This window comes from Lissotriton helveticus, chromosome 4_1 (assembly GCF_964261635.1).
Source record: "Lissotriton helveticus chromosome 4_1, aLisHel1.1, whole genome shotgun sequence".
NCBI lineage: Eukaryota > Metazoa > Chordata > Amphibia > Caudata > Salamandridae > Lissotriton > Lissotriton helveticus.
In genome coordinates this window covers 1,540,115,886-1,540,135,619 of record NC_136063.1, presented here as the reverse complement: position 1 = coordinate 1,540,135,619, position 19,734 = coordinate 1,540,115,886, and the positions used below count along the sequence as shown (strand labels likewise).

The 19,734-nt window shown below is 46.2% G+C and overlaps 1 protein-coding gene across 2 annotated transcripts in view; it reads left to right on the top strand.

The window, feature by feature from the left end:
* The window catches only part of LOC144829234 (small nuclear ribonucleoprotein Sm D1-like), a 58,318-nt gene extending 38,998 nt beyond the window's left edge, over nucleotides 1-19,320 (top strand). Inside the window, exons 3-4 of one of the 2 annotated variants that reach the window (XM_078688166.1) lie at nucleotides 16,204-16,395; nucleotides 18,772-19,320. In XM_078688166.1, the coding sequence (XP_078544292.1) occupies nucleotides 16,204-16,395; nucleotides 18,772-18,848 (269 nt within the window). In that variant the 3' untranslated portion in view covers nucleotides 18,849-19,320. The remainder of the gene's footprint in view (nucleotides 1-16,203; nucleotides 16,396-18,771) is intronic. The other variant, XM_078688165.1, reaches the window with a different exon arrangement.
* Nucleotides 19,321-19,734: the final 414 nt, after the last annotated feature.

The following is a 19,734-nucleotide window of genomic DNA, read 5'->3' as shown; positions in this document are numbered from 1 at the left end:
AAAATGCGCCAATGACTCTGGTTTGGTTGAACACGCTGGGCAAAGCTCTGACAATTGTACGTGCGATTTCCAATTTGAAGTGAAGGAAAAAAGGGGAAGGGTTCCTGCTCTGAATTTAAAATATAGAGCCCTATCAAAGGGTTTCTCGATAATGTCAAGATACACTTCTCGTTTGGGTTGGTCTTTAAAGGACAGGAAATCCTCAGTAAGTCTGCCCATGGTAGTGCTAGTATTTCTTTTTGTAGAGATCCAATCCCAGTAGAGTTTCTTGAGCATTGACTTCGGGGGAGAGGATCGATTTGTCCATGCCTCATTTAGGCCCAGGTTTGTTAGCAGCAGCCTCATGTCTCTTAACCATTTAATTTTGTGCCACCCAGGTAGTGACATGATTTCTGCAAGGCCTTGGGCATATTTACTAAGTTCCTCCACACGCCAGAGCCGCGCCCATAGCAGGAGTGGTCGGAATTTTGCGAGATCATCAATTGGGCGACATCCTAGGTCCAGCAATAGCGGGACCGTGGGGGTTCCCTGCGGTAGAGACATAAGCGCTCTACAAAATTTCGTCTCCGATCTTGGTAAAGCATCAGAGATAAGAGCCCCAAAGTTCGGCCCCGTAAAGGGCAGAGCTGACACCCTTGGCCGAGTAGATCTCTAGGACAGTAGCTATAGGTCTTGTTTTGCAGGAGCGATGTTGTTTCAAAAGAGCTCCTGTAATCCTCTTGTGAGTTAAAAGCATTTTGTCCAAATGAGGTGTCCAATCCATTTTATGTGAGAGGCGTATCCCAAGGTAATCAAAAGCTTCAACCCTTTCCAGCGGTTCAGCGTTCAAGATAGGAGAATGGACTGGTTTTTTGGGAGGATTCAGAACAAGATATTTTGTCTTGCTTGTGTTGATTACCAGGCCGCGATTTGCAAAGAAAGATTGGAAGTTATTTAGGAGTTTTTGGAGACCAGTTGGGGTTTTAAATATTAAAAGCGTATCATCCGCGAAGAGAAGGGTTGGTATGCGTTCGCCAGCCAGGGATGGTTCGTCTGAAGGATATTTCCGGAGGTGCTTGACCACCCCATTGATATAAAGGGAGAAAAGGGTGGGAGCCAGGACACATCCCTGGCGCACACCTCTCTCTACCGGGATACTGTTAGTTTTTTTCCCCCATCTGGGCCCCACCTAATCTGGGCAAAACTATTTTCGTGCAGCCTGACGAGCAACAGAAGCAAATAATGCGGTAACCCCATATCGGCAAGTACGCTCCATAAGGTCTCCCTGGGTACAAGGTCAAAGGCAGTCTTTAAATCGATAAACGCGAGATAAAGACTGCCCTTGCCTATGACCACGACCTTCCAGTAGACCATCATGAGCCTAAAAGCTTGCTCGATTGTTCCAGTCCCTGCTCTAAAACCCGCCTGGTAGTCAGTAAGGATTTTATTTTCTTCTACCCATCTTAGAATTCTTAGCAGTAGAACCTTGCCCACTACTTTTTGGCTGGTATCCAACAGGCTAATGGGCCTATAATTTGACGGATCTTCCCTGGGGCCTTTTTAGGTCTCGCCTGTCGATGCGCATGCGCATCGAGCTTGCGAGACTATTGGGGCTTAACCACTCTTTAACTAACTTGCAAGGAAGCGTGGCGATTCCTTGCAGTGCCCGTGACTTTTAAGCTCAATGCGCATGCGCATTGAGCTTAAAAGCGCGTGCACATCAGTTCCCTCAGCCGCACTCCAGGCCCCTGCTGCTTTCACACCCTCTCCCCGCTCCGCCGCCCGCCGTGTCGCATTTCTCCTCCCCCCTCCCCTTATTTTTTTACCCGCTCCGCCCCCTCCCCTGCCCGCCGTGTCGCATTTCTTTTCTCCTCTTTGCTCCTCCAGCAGTTCTGTCACCTTTCCTTCTCTCCTCCCTTGTCCACCTTTTCATTGTTTTTGCCCTGTTTTTTGCATTTGCAATTCAGGCTCCGCCAGCTCGTCGATTTATTTTAGTACCAACCAATTGACATGTTCCTGTAACTTATTTAAAACTACCATATTTTATAAAACACAATTACGCCCAAATTATTTACTCATCACTTTCGCGGTGGCAAGTCTGCAATTCATGAAAGGGGGAATGGGAAGTCACCAAACATATGCTTTACTTGAAGTTTGACTTATTTTACTTAGCTTGGGGCTGTCGATTATTTGACAGTGAGCGCGACACGCATGAGAGGGTCTCCTTGAAGGAAATTCAGTTTCTTCAACAGGCACTCTGCTCAGCACCCCACCCTTCCCACACACGTGACTGCTGCCTTCTTTTAAGCTACAAATGAAGCGTACTTACTAACACTCAAACCTTCCTGCCTGAACAATTACCTTAACCGGCATATTACACCAGGCTCCAGCACGTGTGACGTGTGGAGTTCAATCTCTTACCTAAATGTCATTTCAAAGTCACATCTGAAAAGAGCTTGCTTATAATGTATAATGGCGCTGACGCATGGCTGATATAGTTCACGTGATAAATAATGATAAACTTGTAACTTTCATTGTTTTACACACAATTTCCGCAGGAGCATGATACAAATTAAAACGTAGGATTTTTTTAGGCTAACTGATCTATTTCACCCTCCCACCTCCAATTGATGGGCCAACAAATGACTATTAAAACACGGACTGAATTATCTCATTTTGTATAATTATAGTCACAATCCAAATGCTGTATTTAATGCGAGCAGCTTAACAAATCTACAAGAACCGCATTTTCGAATTGGAGTAGTGGGTCTCAATTTCGCATATGCACTAAAGGCACAGTGCTCACAAACTCTCAAAGGTTATCACGAACAGTAATAATCCTAATAAATATGAGGTCACAAGGGGAAATAGGAAATGGGGTCCTTTTCGTTCAGTCATTTCTTTCTGGCTGGCTGGCCTGCACTACAACAGTACCCAGTTCTTTTTAAGTCCTGCTAATAATCGTTTCCACGTGCTAACTTTAACTGATGTGCAACTTCACATGAGTAAATGGAACACAGCTGTGCAGTTGCTCATTAAACATCCACCACCACCACATCCACCATCAACTCCAAATCCACCTCCACATGCACCACCACATGCACCACCACATCCACAACCACATCCACCATCACATCCACCGCCACATCCACCGCCACATCCACCACACCCACCACCACCACACCCACCACCACTACATCCACCACCACCACCCTATCCACCACCACCACCGCATCCACCATCACCACATCCACCACCACATCCACCACCACCACATCCACCATCAACTCCAAATCCACCTCCACATGCACCACCACTGCCACATACACTGCCACATCCACAGCCACATCCACCGCCACCAGATCCACTACATCCACCACCGCATCCACCACCACCACATCCACCGCCACATCCACCGCATGCACCACCACCACATCCACCGCATCCACCACCACATCCACATCCACATCCACCACCGCACCCACCACCACCGCACCCACCACCACCGCACCCACCACCACCGCACCCACCACCACCGCACCCACCACCACCGCACCCACCACCACCGCATCCACCACCACCGCATCCACCACCACCGCATCCACCACCACCACATACACCACCACATACACCACCACCACCACTTTCACCACACCCACCACCACCACTTTCACCACATCCACCACACATCCACAAACACATCCACCAACACCACCGCATCCACCACCACTGCATCCACCAACACCACATCCATGACCACCACCGCATCCACCACCACATCCACCACCACCATATCCCCCAGATCCACCACATCTATGTGTGTGTGTGTGGCGTGTGGCTCTGTGTGTGTAGGTGCAAATGCAATGTGCTTGGATTTTCGTCACAATAAAATACACTGAACATAATCTTCACAAAACTTATTTACAAACGTTTAAGGTATTGCCATTATAAATTAAAATAACTTTTAATTAAGTATTAATCATTTACAAAAATAAAAGCCATTGTGATTTGTAATATCAATACATCTAAGTCACGTAAATATAACACACATTGCATTACAAATGCTATAGGTGTCACATTTGCAAAAGTTAAAACTATTGACATTGTAACTGACAAAGCTATTAATTTTGCTATTTTAAAAACCAACACATAAATAAAAGTGTCATTTACAATAACAATCGCTCAAACTTTCCTAATGCGAGACCTATTGCATTTCCAATGCTTGTTTGTAGATAGGGACCACCTCCGCACCTTTTTAGAGGAAGGGACAGGGGCGCCCCTGCAAATAGCGACAAGTAGGGAATGAATGAGTTTTCCCCACTTCAAGGTGTCAGATCTTAAAAGGTCACCAGGGATGCCATCCGGGCCAGCCGCTTTTTGGGGCATGATAGTGCCTATTGCATATTCATCCTCCTTGATAGTGAAATCAAAATCGCTAGGCTGGATATTCCAGACTTGAGGGAGCAATGAAGGAACCGCAACCCCCCCTGGGGAAACGTTCATCAGCGATTGATCAGCTTGGCGGGTATATAGCTTGGAGAAATGTTTAACCCACGCCTGGCTAGGGATATAACAAGTTATTAAATCACTGTCTGGCCTGTTCCGAGCTCTAATAGCATCCCAAAAGCTTTTAGAATCCTTCCTGAAGCTAGCTTCTTTAAGTGTGAGCCAGTAGGCCTCTTCCCACTCCTTTTTAGCTATAGCCAGTGTCCTCTTATGTTCTTTCCTGGCTAGCTGTATTTGGGGGTGGGATTTGCCTTTAACGGCTTCAATTAGTCGGGACTTAGCTTTCCTAAAAGCTCCTGTGTACCAGGCATGCATTCCTTTAAGTTTATTCTGGGGCCTAATCTTCCCTGCGTAGCCCTTAGCCCAAAAGGCTTCCCCTATGGTCTTGACAGCAGCTTCAAAAATAGATGTTACTCTATCCGCTGCCGTGGCTAAGTCGATGGAATCAAATTCTGTTTGTGAGGCCACAAGAACCACCTCTATGTTGGCAAGTTTGACGGGGTTACTAACAACTTTATCCGACTTTAAGTGCCTTCCACAGGAGGCAACAGTAACCTTGTGCAAGCATTTGGAAGGTGCTGGCAGTGCTACATTGACCCAGGGATTCGTGATAGTTAAAGCGAATTATGATCGCTCTCAACAGTAGGAATGATTATCATGTCCTCAACCCGGCTCCAAAGCCTCAAGTCCAACAGGATATAGTCAATCCTTGAGGTATGACCAACCCTGTTGAACGTCGGGGCACCCATCCGATCAGAAGGTGTACGACCATTAGTGGCTCTTAGCCCAAACTCTAATGTCAGTGCATTAAGCTGTACTGCACTGCGGGTCCAGCGCTTGATCGGAGGGATGGAGAGTGAAGGGATGCCCCATCTGCTATCCTCTTCACCCAGGTCAGGGATACCATCTAGTGGGAGTGGCTCATAGGTGCAATTAAAATCACCTGCCACTAGGGTATGGTCAGCTTCTTTGCAGTCCCTGAGTTGCACCTCAAGATCTGATATTACAGTTGAGGTGTACCCATTTCTTGTACCTCTAGCATAGACATTGTATAGAGCTAAAGACAAAGCTCTACATGGATTACATAATAGAATGCCTAAGATATCCGGACTATTTATCTGTTTAGATGTTGTTCTACAGTTCAAGGAGATGCTTACCCAAGTAATAAGACCCCCCGATGGACGCCCCTTCCCATTCATAGGTTTTACTGCTGGAATAAAGAAGGTGACAAACCCAACCCGATGGAGTGGTTCTGTACTCCAGGTCTCTTGGAACATGCAGATCTGGTGTGCTTCGACCAGATCACTCCACTCAGGTAGATCCAGTTTCCTATAGATGCCCGCAAGGTTCCAACTAAGGATTTTTATTTGTTCCTTACTGGATACTCCTCTATTGCCAACGGTGTCTACAAAGCTAGGGGATTCTATACATTCCCTCTCAAGGGCAGGGGATGGTGGCTTAATCAGAGTATTAGCTGTCACAGTTGGAGGTTTGGGGCATGACAGGTAAGACATAGCATGTAAGCCCTCCTCCTCACCCTTATTGGTGACAGATTGCATGGGGAGAGCTTCATTGAAATTAAGTCAGTCCACCTCTTCCAGCGCACTGAATCTATTCCAGTGGGCAAACTGAGATACAAAGGGGTCAAAAGGAGGAGGTGGACCTTGCCATGGATGCTGCCACTGGTGAGTAGTATGATGTGGGGCATGGGTAAAAAATAGGACACGGGGAGGGGGTGTATTTGGGAAGCCGGCCCACTATTAGGTGAGTTGCAGATATAGTTCACAACCCCTGTGTTCCTGAAATTAATAGTTATGACATCACCTGCTATGGTCTTAGTATTTCTACCTACCCAATCTCCTCTTCTGACTGCGTGTATTTCACCACACATGTTATTGGGCAAGGGTTTATGCAGGTCAAGCCACTGGGCACATTTATTTTTTAATTCAGCCAGGGTTTCTCTTTTTCCCTCCTTCAGTGGTGGTACCCCCGTAAGAACGACCACAAAAGGTGAGACTTCCGGCGGCAAGTTAATTGACTTAAAACGAGCCGGCCTGAGCTTGGGGGTCATCTGCCTTATTAGTTGAAGCAGTTGCTGTCGAAGTAGTGGCTAAATTATTGGGCCCCTTAACCACTTGGCTGCTAAGGCACCTCTGGCCCCTCAATGTAATTTCCATTGAAATCAATGAAAACTCCATGACGAGTTAACCCCTTCAGTGCTAATGACAAGGGTAACAGATTGATTGGGCCCTTTTTTGGAATCAGATGGTATTTGGGGCTTTGTGATAGAATCTGCACCACTAATAGTTGGTCGGGGTGCAGGAGCCTTTTCCCCCCTTTGGGCCAGATGGTGCGTTACTGCTTCTGGTTTGTCCGATGTAGATTTGTCCTTTATGATGGAATCTTTTGGTAGATTGCTATTAATGGCATTCGGCATGGGCAATTCTTGGGTTTTCCCTTGAAACTGGGTGGGCACGTTTCCACTTGCCTTACTAGGCCATTTATTATTGATAAGAGATGTTAGTCTATCAATTTTGGACATTAAGGGCTTGATTTGGGCCGATATGGAGGCTTCAAGATCGGATTTTAAGTCTGCTACCATATTTTCGACCCAGCAGGGTATGCCTGATGTTAAAATTGGGGCTGGTGCCACGAGGTTATGATTTCTAGTATTAGTTTTAGAGTTTTTCTTGGTCTTAGGCATATTCCTTAGTTCTAGCGATACGGGAATGCATCCTTTCCTTGGATCCTGGGAACAATTATCTATAGTGGGCTCTGGCCTTTTGGGTGTTTGGCAAGCTTCAAGATCTGGAGTAGACTCTAGGTCAACAAATGATGGATCGGACTCTAACTGAGAGACTGATAAGTCTACTAGGTTTGGTACGGTAAGTGTACCAGCAGCAGGTTGAGATAAAGGAAGAGAGCGATTGATTACAATTTGCTGGGGAGGTGAGCTTACAGTTGATAAAGGGCCCAAGGACGAGCGTTTAGCGTTCATAAGGTCCAATGACACTCTACGTTCCAGTAAAGAAATACTGTGATCAATTGTCTCGTTGACCCGGGATATAAATTGGTCAATAGGCCCAGTGATTTGGGCTACAGCCATGGCAGATTTAGTTTTACTCCTGGTTCTCCCAGGCATACCGGACATATGTGGAGACTTATAAGATGGATATGGAGGCAGTGTAGGGAACCAAGAGGGGTGGCCCGGTCCGGTCTCTGCCGGTCACTAACGGGCAACAACGGGCCCGCCCTTGGCCCGGGCTTCACCCCGGGCTACGACCCGCGCGCATCCCGCGATGCGCGTAGGGGGCCTTGCTTAAGTGTCTGCAGGGAGAGAGGGGGCGGGGCACTGGGAGGGGGCGCGGCTCACGCGGGAAGAGGAAACAGCTGATGTTGTTGGCGCTGTACCTCGCAGTCCCGGGGCCGCGCCTCTCACCTCCTCTGCGGCATCGCTTCTCCTCCCTCTGGGACACACTGAGTTGATGAAGGCTACTCCTGTAGCAAGGTCTGGTCAGAGCGTGGCAAACACTGGAACAACCTCTAAGGCGAGCGGCAGCCATTAGTCCAGTCTCGACCATGTGGCCCTGTGAGCCGTTATGCAAGTTCCTGCCCGCGTATTTGGGTGTAGCAGCCTCCAGGAGTCAACCAGGGATGCTTCCATGATATTGCCCCCCCCCCCCCCCGCCCCCCCAGTGCCTCAGCCGCTCTCGGGTGGTGTTCCCAGGCAGAGCCCTGTCGATCCACAGCGTCGGACAGCACTACATTGAAATCACCCGCCCACAATATCGCTGCATCACCAAATGGACACATTTTATCCCACAATCTCTCTTAAAAGTCAGGATTATCGTCGTTCGGGCCGTAAACATTCACCAGCAGTATCTGGACGCCACACAATGCTCCCAGTATTAATATGTATCTTTCATCCTCCTCTCTCAGCACCTGGTGTGTCACCCAGTGTAGGCCTCTTCGGATCAGAACCGCCACCCCTCTGGCGTAATTAAAGTAGGGGGCATGCACCACCTCCTCCCCCCCCCCCATCTAGTGTGTTTGAGTTGTGGGGCATCCGTGGTATGTAAATGTGTTTCTTGAAGCATACATATATCCACTTGTTTCCTTGACAAATAGGCCTGCACCATTCTCGCTTTCCTTCTGTCATTCATTCCTCTCACATTCCATGATAAGCATGTTATCGATGCCATTGCGACATGCACACCAGGGCATTTAGTCTCTCCAGATTTTAAGCTATCATTAGCTTCCATATCAATACCAAAAAATAAAGGTGCAAGCGGAGCAGCAGAGCGCTCAATGCAGTCCGCCGGTGGCAATGAGGCCCCAACCCTCCAGTCAATTGTAAGAGCAACCACAACCATCCCCCCCCCTCCAAGCATACCGCGTCAGCGTCCGTGAGTACCATGCGAGCAATCTTTGGTGACATGTGAGCAATCTTTGGGGACATTTGCAACGGAGCGCTTTCATAGGTGAACAATGCAAACCTAACCAATCCCCATCCCTCCCTTCCCACCCGCTCCAACCCCCCAATTAGGTCGTGCAGTCATCCCCCCTCGTACCATTCCAACAGAACCAAGTAACAACAATAGTAGATGGGCTAACCACGTTTTGGGATACATCCCTTGGGGTACGCAGGTATGTGCCTACTAACCCTGTACTTTTGACAGGGCGATCGAGCGCAAATCTGACCCTGTACGCTTCAGGGCCTCACGAACCTCAAGCCAAACGGAGTAGCAGTTACTCAGTATTGGGGATCTGAAATAGTGAGTGATTAGTACTATACCTCCCCACTCAAGCAGTTCGCGCCTTAACACTTTTTAGTTGCATGTTTGTGTTTTCCCTCCCTCCGTAAAGGGTCCCATCAGTGCCAAACTCAATAATACAGAGCATTATTCAACCTCACTTAGCTGTTCAGAGTCACCCCGCTTTTCCGCCTCTGATTGTTCCTTCTGGTCTTTGGCAAGCTGTTTGGCAAATTTTAAAGCCGCTTTCGCGTCCGTGAAGAAGGTGGGTTTACCCGGGCCTTGCACCCTCAGCTTTGCCGGGTAAATTAAGGAGTATTTCGTGCCGGTTTGCTGGAACACCTTCTTTGCGGGCAAAAATTCCCGCCTGGCTGATTGTACTTGAAGCGTGAAGTCAGGGTACATAGCTATCCGGTTTCCTTTGTATTGCAAATCCACCATATTGCGTGCCAGTCGCAGTATAGAGTCTGTCTCTACAGTTCAGAATGCGGGCAAGTATGGGCCGTGGTTGAGCTCCCGGCTTGGGCACTGGTCCCAACGTGCGATGTGCCCTCTCCACCAGGAACATTGGTGACAGTCACTCTCCAAATAGATCTTTCATCATCTGTTAAACGTAGCGTTCCATATTTACAATGTCCGTCGATTCTGCCACTCCGTGATGCGCACGTTATTTCTTCTGGACCTCGCTTCCAAATGCTCATTCTTCATTTGAATCAGGGATAGCACTTTGTCCATTCCTCGCAGCTTCTTGTCAAGGTCTGACTGGCATTCCTCCGTTTCAGTCACGTGCGTTTCCAGTACCCCAACCACTCCTTCTTGCTCTTCCATTCTCCTTATCATGCTGTCCATCCTAGCAGCCAATGCGTCCATCTTACCATCTATGCCTTGCAGACTCGATTTGAGATCTTGAAACATGGCCTTGATGTCATCTGCTGGCAGCACAGGTCGGGCTTCCCCTGATGATTCCTGCCCCGGTGCATCTTGGCATGGTGGTTTCTTGGTCGTCTTGTCGAACGTGATTCTGGGCTGTCGCGTGTCCGGCTTGCCCATGGCGATGTCCGGTCTCTTCGCGTCTACCAACGGTCTCTCGGGTTCACCTCACCTCCGCTTACACCAACCAGTCCGGGCAATTAGTTTGGCAGCGGTCGCAGCGCTTGACCCCTGTGTGGCACGTTATATTTCTAGTTGCAGACAGCGTGATATGGCTTTGCGATCGGCCTCCCCAGTCAGCAAGCGCGACGCTCAGTAGCACCTTGTATTTCCTTCCAGCACTGCGATGGCCGACTTAGGGGTGTCTCAGTTAGTGTGCCCATACAGTTCGACAGTGGTGCACTTTATAGCCAGCCAATTCGCCACTGTAGTCAAGCAGGATTATCTTTTTGCCCCGTCGACACCTCCAACCGCCGAAGCGTCAGTTCGCAGGCACCAGGACAAAATGGCGGTTCGCGCCCATTCTCCCTTATCCTGCGTCCGATGGCAATTTTCGCTTATGTGGGTCTATGAACGCTTCGCGTTTCAGAGTCGTTCTCCCTTTACTAGATGCAGCCGCGGCCAGGCAGCGCACCGGACACCCCACTCACTGTGTACTGGTGTTCGCGTGTCTTCACGTCCTCCGCCGCGCGTCTGCAGCCTCTCACTCCTCTGGTCCTCGCAACGAACTACTCAGCCGCCTCGGTCTCAGCGTCCGGAGCAGAGGCGTATGCTGCCGCCGCCAGACTCCGTCTCGAGGCGTTCGCCAGCCAGAGGGTGCGGTCTGAGCCTCCAGCCGATGAACCAGGCGGCACAATCTGCCTGCGGGTTGTCAGGCAGTCGGTTACTTCCAGCCGGCCAGCATCAGCGCAAGCTCCCGGCGCTCCACGTTGCAGCGGGCCTTACAGCGTCCTCAGGGCAGGGAGGCCGGTCTCTCCTAGAGCTTGGGCACACTTCTGCAAAGCTGTCGCGGATCGAGGTGGGGGTACTCCGCTGGTTCAAGGGGGACGAGCCCCAGGGACAGTAGAAGCGGATTTATGGCGGATTAATTTGCTCGATCGGCGGAGCTGTGCTTTCAAGCAGCCATTCCGCTCGGCAGTCAAGCCACGCCCCCCTTCAGCCGGTATAGTTAGCTGAGCTAACTAACACCCCGCAATGCACTGCTGATTATGTTGCATATTGCATAACTCATGACACAATCCGTGTCATCACTGACATCAGACATCATCCAGTGACTGAGTGTTTCTAAAAAGTCAAGGTGTATTGAATGAATGGGTTTAAGTCTGTATGGAGTATTCAATGGGTGTGTGACTGTATAAATGATTCTTAGTCAATATATGGGTGAGTGACTAATCTGTATGATTGTAATTTCTTTTCAGTGATTTCTAAGGTTATGTAACTAGCAGAGTTTTGGAGAAAAGGTGCTGGGCCTCCTACGCCGCAGAATACCTGAGGGCTGGTTGGACTTACAGAAGCTACCAAGAGGGCTTCTTGGCCCCAAGGTCCCTCTGGAGTAAAGTGGACTTGATTCCCCCAACCAGTGCCAGGAGGCACATTTGCAGAGTAGGGAGAAAGTTTGGCGTGGCCTCCAAAGACCTCTTAGCAATCACATTGTGTGGGACTTACTGGAGGTAACGGGATGGGTTGTTGGCCCCCAAGGACGTCCTTGGGGTCATATGTTCTGAGTTCTCCAATAGCAACAAAGCACTTTCAAATTTGCTGTATTTGTTTCTTCCAGTTGATCACTTTATTAGATTTTACACTTAAGGAAGAGGATGTGGCGTTGCAGCCAGAGCTGCATACTTTGCAACTTGGAAACTAGGTTTGAGTTTCAGCGTCAGCGTGATCCTCTGATTCTGGGCAAATCACTTAATCTCCCCATGCCTAAACCCTTGTATAATATAACTGATGCTCATTTAAAGCTCTGCTAAACCTTTGGGGCAAGTTTGTGCTGTATAAACTGCAACAATACAATAAAGGGTTTTGCACACTGCTGTCAGTGGGCTACATTTGTGCTCTTTTTTTTTCCGGTGGCCCTCTTGGGGGACCTATTTGTTATGAAGCTCCCTAATTTCATCATTTACTGCATTATCTTCAGTAGAAAATGATTTTGGTTTTCTACTTTAATTCCATCAAATTGGCGTTCACATGTGCCACACCTGTGGCATAAATTCAGAATGTTAGCACTCCAGTTGCTCATTAGAACACTGTAGTAAAACTGCTGCTCATCAGGGAGTTAACTGGCAGTCTGCTGCTGGTATTGAAATTGCATGTTTCTGTCTACATGTCAGAATGTTCTAATGAAATAGAGGAAAATATTGGAGATCACTTCAGTGTCCAAAATTCTTTCTACAGCACTAACCATAATTTCTATGGCAAACTGCCCCCCCCCCCCCCCCCCCCACACACACACACACACACACACACACACACACACACACACTGTCTTTCTAAATTAAATTTTTTACGTTTCACCAGTTTAAATCAATCGGCATGGTTTCAGGTGTGCCATACTTTTGTCATAAGTAATACTATTGGCGTTCTAGTTCTTTAGAACACTGGTAGGCTGTAGTTGAATACAAGGGAATCCACTGTCAGACTTCATTTTATATGGCTGAGAAAGATTGTGAATTTACAGAAAATATGCTTTAATTTTAGCTTCTGGAGCACCTTCCACAACCTCGATGGGTAAATCATGAGAGAATCGTTTCTCTCAAACATGATTTTTGAAATCTCAGCAGAAGGCTTTTTTCCACAGGATAAAATCACCTTAATACACCTCAATTCCTAAAATGAGTATGGTACCATCAACAAATTTATATTGCAACTAAAATCTGTTCTAACCCTTTGTAATTTCTCCTTTTTAAGACCTTCAACAAAACCTGCCATTCTCCAATATATTTCAATTGAGTGCTATCATGTATATTGGTCTCAAGATGGCTGACGACTTCCTTGTTGAAGTGTTGGCAGCCAACCTACTGAACAGATTTACACCAAATCACAAAAACCATGCTTTCAAAACCAACAATCTAGCTTTCTGCCAAATTTGGTGTAATTCTGTTCAGCGGTTCGGGCTGTAGTTCAAAATATGAGAAATCCCCATAGACATAACATGGGGGAAACTTGTTTTGGACTTTTTTTTTTCTCGGCCCGCTTGACAAATCACCCTGAAACTTTAAAAACAGCAGCTGTATCAAAACGAGCATTGGCATAGCCAATAGGTCTCGCTTTTGGGACCTTTAGTATTTAGCTATGCAGCACAATATCCTTGGTGCAACAACTGTTGCATGACTATACACTAGACCTATTGGCTATGCCAATGCTTGTTTTTTCTTACTTTAAACCATGATGCACAGCGGCCGTGCAGTAAAGCGAAATGGCTCTGCCGTTTTTCTTTGTCAATAGAAAAAGAACTGACAAAGCAGAATGGTAGAGCTGTTTGGCGTTTCCATGTTTATTGCTATGTTGTACAGCAGTGCAGCTGCTGTGCTGCATAAAGTAGTAACTTTTTAAAAAGGAAAACGTTGGCCATGTCTTGGCATTTTTTTTAATGTTCAGCCAAACTGAAAAGCAACTGCACTGCTTTTCAACATGGCAACAAATTGACAAAGCCAACAGCTCTTGTATAAACGGGTCCTATTGGCTTTGAGAATGTTTGCTGTTTCTTCACATTACCAGATACGCACACACTACAAAACGCAATCCACTTTCTAAGACTAGCAAGTGTTGTGCGAGCCTTTGAGCATTACATGTTTGTATGTCCGTGTTAAGCAGACCACTCTATCCAAAACTAACGGGATTGTGACTATCTCCATATTTCTTACACGGTGAGGCATGCCCCTGAACTATAGGTGTACAAAGTATAGCCTATAAAGAGTCATAAAACACGAAATTACATAAGCAATAGACCAACGCACGCCTACAGTTTTCAAAATCTGGGATATGCTTCTCTAAAATTGACGTCCTGAGTAAAGCGGATTACTAGCAAAAGGATATTTTTGAGATTCTGTAAAGCGAGTGAAAGCAACAGTACGGAGCACAACCGTAATGTTTCTAACTTCCCAGCTGAAAGCAATTTCAAACAAGGGAAGCAGTGGAACTGATCTGGGACCAAATGGGTTAAAAAAATGCAACCACAGACTGCAAAACAGTGTTCCCAGTATGCACTGCCCTTGATGCAAGCAGGCTGGTTCCCATTTAGAAGCTGTAAAACTGTTCCATGCTGTAAGAATGCGAACTAAAGGGGGGCAAACGGAGGACACAGTAAGACAAAGTATAGCGGCCGAAGAGGAAGCCTGGCATTATGTGATTTACTGCAAGAATATGCACGCTGGCTGGGCAGGACGAACACAATTCTACGCAAGTGTGCCTGGTGAGTGATGTGTGAGCGCTGTAAGGGTGCCCGCGAGCGATCCCCTTAATGAGCCATGACAGGAAAGCAAAGTGGCGCCTATGCGCGTAACTGTACGCTTTAGGCCACACCAAGCGTGTGGTCAGCTTTTTGATGCCCTCTTATTAAAAGTCTCGCCAGAGCTGTGCATGCGAGACCTAAAAAGTGAAGTTTTGTGAACATTCCGTGAAGATTCATCAATCAGCGCCAATGTTATTGACAAAGCTTTTCCTGTGGAAATTTTGGTCCTATCTATAACTACTTACTGGCTATTGCCAGGAGATGATGTAACTCTGTCGATCTGAAAATACATTTCAGGAAAACAGTAAAATTTCATCCCGCCACACAAGATATTCCGTCTGGTAAAAGTTGGGCTGCTGGGCCCTCCACTTGCAAAGCAAGTGTTTCCAATGTATGTTCTTGGAACTACTCATTTTAACACCTATGCAAGTCATTGTTTCCAATTCATTAAAACATACACCGAGGGGGGCCTTGCCGCCTCAGACGAGTGTTTCCCCCCCTCCTTTCAGGCTATTTGCGATTTGGAGTATTCTTCAGCCTTCCAAGAATTGCTTCCTTTGGAATGCCCAGGGTACTGTTGCACCTCTAAAAAGGACACCTGACCCTCAACCTGTTTGCCACATTCACTTGTTCATCTATACACTTTTGGTTGTTGTTGCTACTTTCCCCTAACGGTGACAAATCCAATGGATACTCTTATTTAGTGATAAGTGTCATTTGTGTTCACAGTGCTCGTAAACTGGATTTGACTGCCTTTTTCGTGTGTGTGTGTGTGTGTGTGTGTGGTAAAGTTTGAGGATGAAGCCGCTAATCATTGGAGACCAGATACTAGATGAAACAATATATTAACCATAGATTGTGTAGTAGTGCAGTTTTCTTTACAGTATTCTCATTTTGAGATGTAGTATTGCTATTAAAGCGTAATTGTAGGAAAAATGAGTTTTGCTCATATTTGCACAATTGTTGTTCATGGGTCAGAATCCAATGCACCTGTTTATCTGCTAGCTACTAGACCTATCCTGGGAAAAGTTGATGGGAGGAATGCTTTCAATTTGTCAAACACTGGCACTCACTCAGGGTAGCATCCCAACCCATCGCCATTTGGCTCACCATGCCACCTCAGTTTGGAATCCGCCATTTGCAAATCGGGCTGGACTGTTCCATGTGGATCAGGGTCATGGCTGAAATGCCTAGCCACGTCCTTACCGAACCAGAACACAGACAACCTAGGATGGTTCAGCTCTGTTCAGTTGGGTGTAGGAGGACTTTTGTAAAGCATTTATTCACCCCATGTTACTGGCAAGGCAATGTCTATTGTGTGTTAACTGGTGGTGTTAATCCATTTTAGTGGCCCATACTTTTTATTTTTTTGAATGTGTCAAGTATTATTTGATACTTCCATGCCTTCATCCATTAACTTGGGTTTACTTGCACTGCCCCCCTTCCCAGCAGCTCTGCTATGAGTTATTGTCTCAGTGGAATAAATCACTGCAGTGTCAGTTAAGCCAGTGGACTTGATGTCTGTAAACTTTGTATTTGCTGTACTTCTCACCATGTTAACATCTCCTCCTACTTCCTATTTAGGTGTGGATGTGAGTATGAATACACATCTTAAAGCTGTGAAAATGACCTTGAAGAACAGAGAGCCTGTACAATTGGAAACATTAAGTATTCGAGGCAATAACATTAGATACTTCATTCTGCCGGACAGTCTCCCTCTTGATACACTACTGGTTGATGTTGAACCGAAAGTTAAATCCAAGAAAAGAGAAGCAGGTGAGTTTCTGTAAGATGTGGAGCTACAAACATGAATGGCTATACTTGATATTCTTGTAATTTTCAGTGGTGCAACGTTGCGATTTGTTAGCAAAAAGGCACTGCAGGTGTATGTTCCTTTGTAGACATCTAAAAGGAAATCTGGCAGGGGTCAAACATCCACATTTCTTTAAACTGTGTTCATGGAATCCGTTATATGAGAAAACGGATAACTGAGACCAATTCTGGAATGGCTCCCAAATCCATGGTCATAAGTAATCTAGTTGTGAAGACTTGGCAGTCGTAACGTAGAAGAGTTGTGCATGAAGAGTGGGCTACGTCATGGCCTGACCTTTTATGCATCCAATTAAAATGGTGACAATGCCCACAGACTCGTCACAGGCAAACTGGGGAGACCCCATGGTAGAGCTCAACAGATGATACTAGGGCAAGCAGAGGAAGCAGTCTAGTACATAAATGTCCTCCACTCAAGACAGCCTTCCTGGTCTTAAAGGTCTTCCAAACACATGTCTGGGGAGAAGACTGCAAGTCCAAATGGACACCACACCAAAATGTTTTTCCGTAACAAACCACAATCCTATGTACTAACAAGCCCAGCCCAGGGAATTTGGAGACTGGCCATTGAGAGAAGGATAAACTTGATAGCAATACACCTGTTGGGTATAGTAAATCAGAGAGGGTAAGCAGACGAGCAACAGGGGGGGAGAAGGGGGGGAGGGGGGGGAGAAGGGGGGGAGGGGGGGGAGGTAGTGGAGATTAAGCAAGCTATTGCCCAGAGTTGCAGAGTGTGAACCCGTGATTCGAGTAGGCACCGAAGCGAGAATTATCGGGTCCGTGGACATTTTGGGCTCAAGACCCTGCCGCGTCGGGAATTGGACCCTGGTCCCGGGTCTGACCTCTGCTTCAGGGTCTGCCTCCTCTAACCAGTGAGCCACACTTCTCCACTGGACCATAGGAACAATGATGTATAGGTTTTGTGACTTTGTTAAAATATAGGAACAACTGGACAGATTCTCAGACTTGGCAAATGGAGGTGATCCTGGTGTCACCCTAATATGTATATGTATAATCCTACCAAGAATGGCTGTGTAATTTTAAAGCAACTGTTACATTTTAGATTAAATTATCTATATAATTTGCCAAAAATAAAATGTGTGCTGATTGTGCTGGTATATAGCAAACACAAAGATGGACAGATCCTTGAAACTTTTCAGACAATCACCCTCCGTCACAGATCTGGCTTGAATCCATTGCTTCGCCACCTCACCCCAGTTCAGACCGGCCATATGCATATCAGTCTTCACCCTGTTCCTCATGGTAGTAGTCCAACCTGAACTGCCAAGCCAGGTCTTCCATTGACTGGAAATGAGCAACCTGGGACCAGTTGTGATGATGATGGATTAATCCCAGATCTGTGACTAGGGGTGAGTGAAACGTTTCTGCGCTCCATACTTCCATCATCTCCTTGTGTTTGCTTTGTTTGTCCTCCGTTTGCAGGGTATGCCCAGACGTGAATTCCTTGCTCTCTTTGCCACTGGATTCAAGCTAGTCTGGCTGATGGGTGACACCCCAAAACTGGGGTGCTTGTTTCCGGTCCGGGGAAGACCTGGCTTGGCAGTTGGGTTGTTACCATGAGGAACTGGGTCAGAACTGGGATGGAAAAGTAAGCTAAACGATGATGGATTAAACCCAGATCTCTGGGTGCGTGTCTGAAACATTTCAGCACTCAGTCCATCTCATTGTGTTTGCCGTGCTAGTATATACTCAGTCTTGCTTACTGGAATTCTCTGCTCCTAAATAACATTTTCAGCTTTATTAATTCATATCACAGCATTCTTAAAGCATGTGTTGCAGTTGTAAAGTACCTTTAGCAACCACATTGTAAAACCAAAACTTAAAAGAGCCAGTTAACACCAAGGCTTTAAGTAATTTTTTGAAGGGAACTGACTCCACTTTTTCCAGTTATCCATGGGAGTTAATATAAACTTGATCAGTAGGTCAGAGTAGTAAATGGTTGTGGTGAAAGTAGACACTTATTACAGATCCATTGCCCTCTACCACCACCCCATCCTTCTTTGTCGTGCTCCCCTGCCTCTCAACAATAAACGTTGTTTGAACGAGAAGCAACACTAAAGGACTTTGGCTTTAGAACTGCCATCTAGTATGTTTAGTTTGTAGCTGAACCACTGATGTTGAACTTTAGTATATTCAACGCACATGGTAGATAAAATCTATAAATGTCTGCTTTCTAATTTAAAAATGTATTATCCATTTGGTATCAGTTAAATATTACAACCTAATTAACTTTTGATTATGTAAATATTCATGTTTTGACATCGGTCTGAAAAAATAATTGCTACCTTTTTTGATTCACAGTTGCTGGGAGGGGCAGAGGCCGAGGTCGTGGAAGAGGACGTGGCCGCGGAAGAGGCAGAGGAGGACCCAGACGATAATTTTTCACACAAGTTACAAATGTCCAAAAAAATTGAATGTTTTGTACAGGTTTTGTTTTTTAATAAATGGGTGTATGCCCACAACTTGCCTCTTGTTACGGTCCACCGTTTAATGTATCCATTAAGTTTTCTTTCTCCAAGACATGGCCCTTTTTGAGTACACTCATTTTGCCACTTAAGACAAAACTATGACTTCACTGTACCTCAATACTTGCCTTCCAGCTATTCAACAATTATCTTGAATATGTAATGTTTCACTACATGACAAACCTTATTTATATATACATTCCTATTTGAGGACCTTATTTTGAAGTTGGAACTGAAAGTATGTTCCCGGTCGCCATTTATTAGTCCCCTCGTTCTGGCTGTTCCCATTATGTAAAAGTGGAAAAAATTAAGTTTTTTTCCCACAAAGTTTGACATGTATTGTCATCCGGCAATGCTTAAGTGAAATAAAGGCAACTTTGATAGATATGTTGGGTGAAAAGTGCCTATTGATTTCCAGTTGATATTTGATTTGTCAGCATTTTTTACTTTAGTCACATTTATCCAAAGCACACAAATGTTTATTTTTTGCTTGAGCAATGTTTGAGTTTTGTTCTTATTGCATGAGTCTGTCAAGGAGTTATCTTGTGTGGTTAATCCAAACTCAGTTACTTCACCAGCCAGCTCCCCAGTCCTACACCGACCTGCAAGACAAACTAAACAGACTCCTGTGTGAATTCTTTTATGGAAAGCGTATTGGTGACCATCTTGCTTTGTGTATTTTTTCTTGTCTCGTTCTCTGTTAAATTATTTTAGGGTCTTTATTAGAATATGTATTGTATTGTAAGGGGCATTTATAAAGCGCGCTGACACCATGGGTTTCCTGGCGCTGGCAGACTAC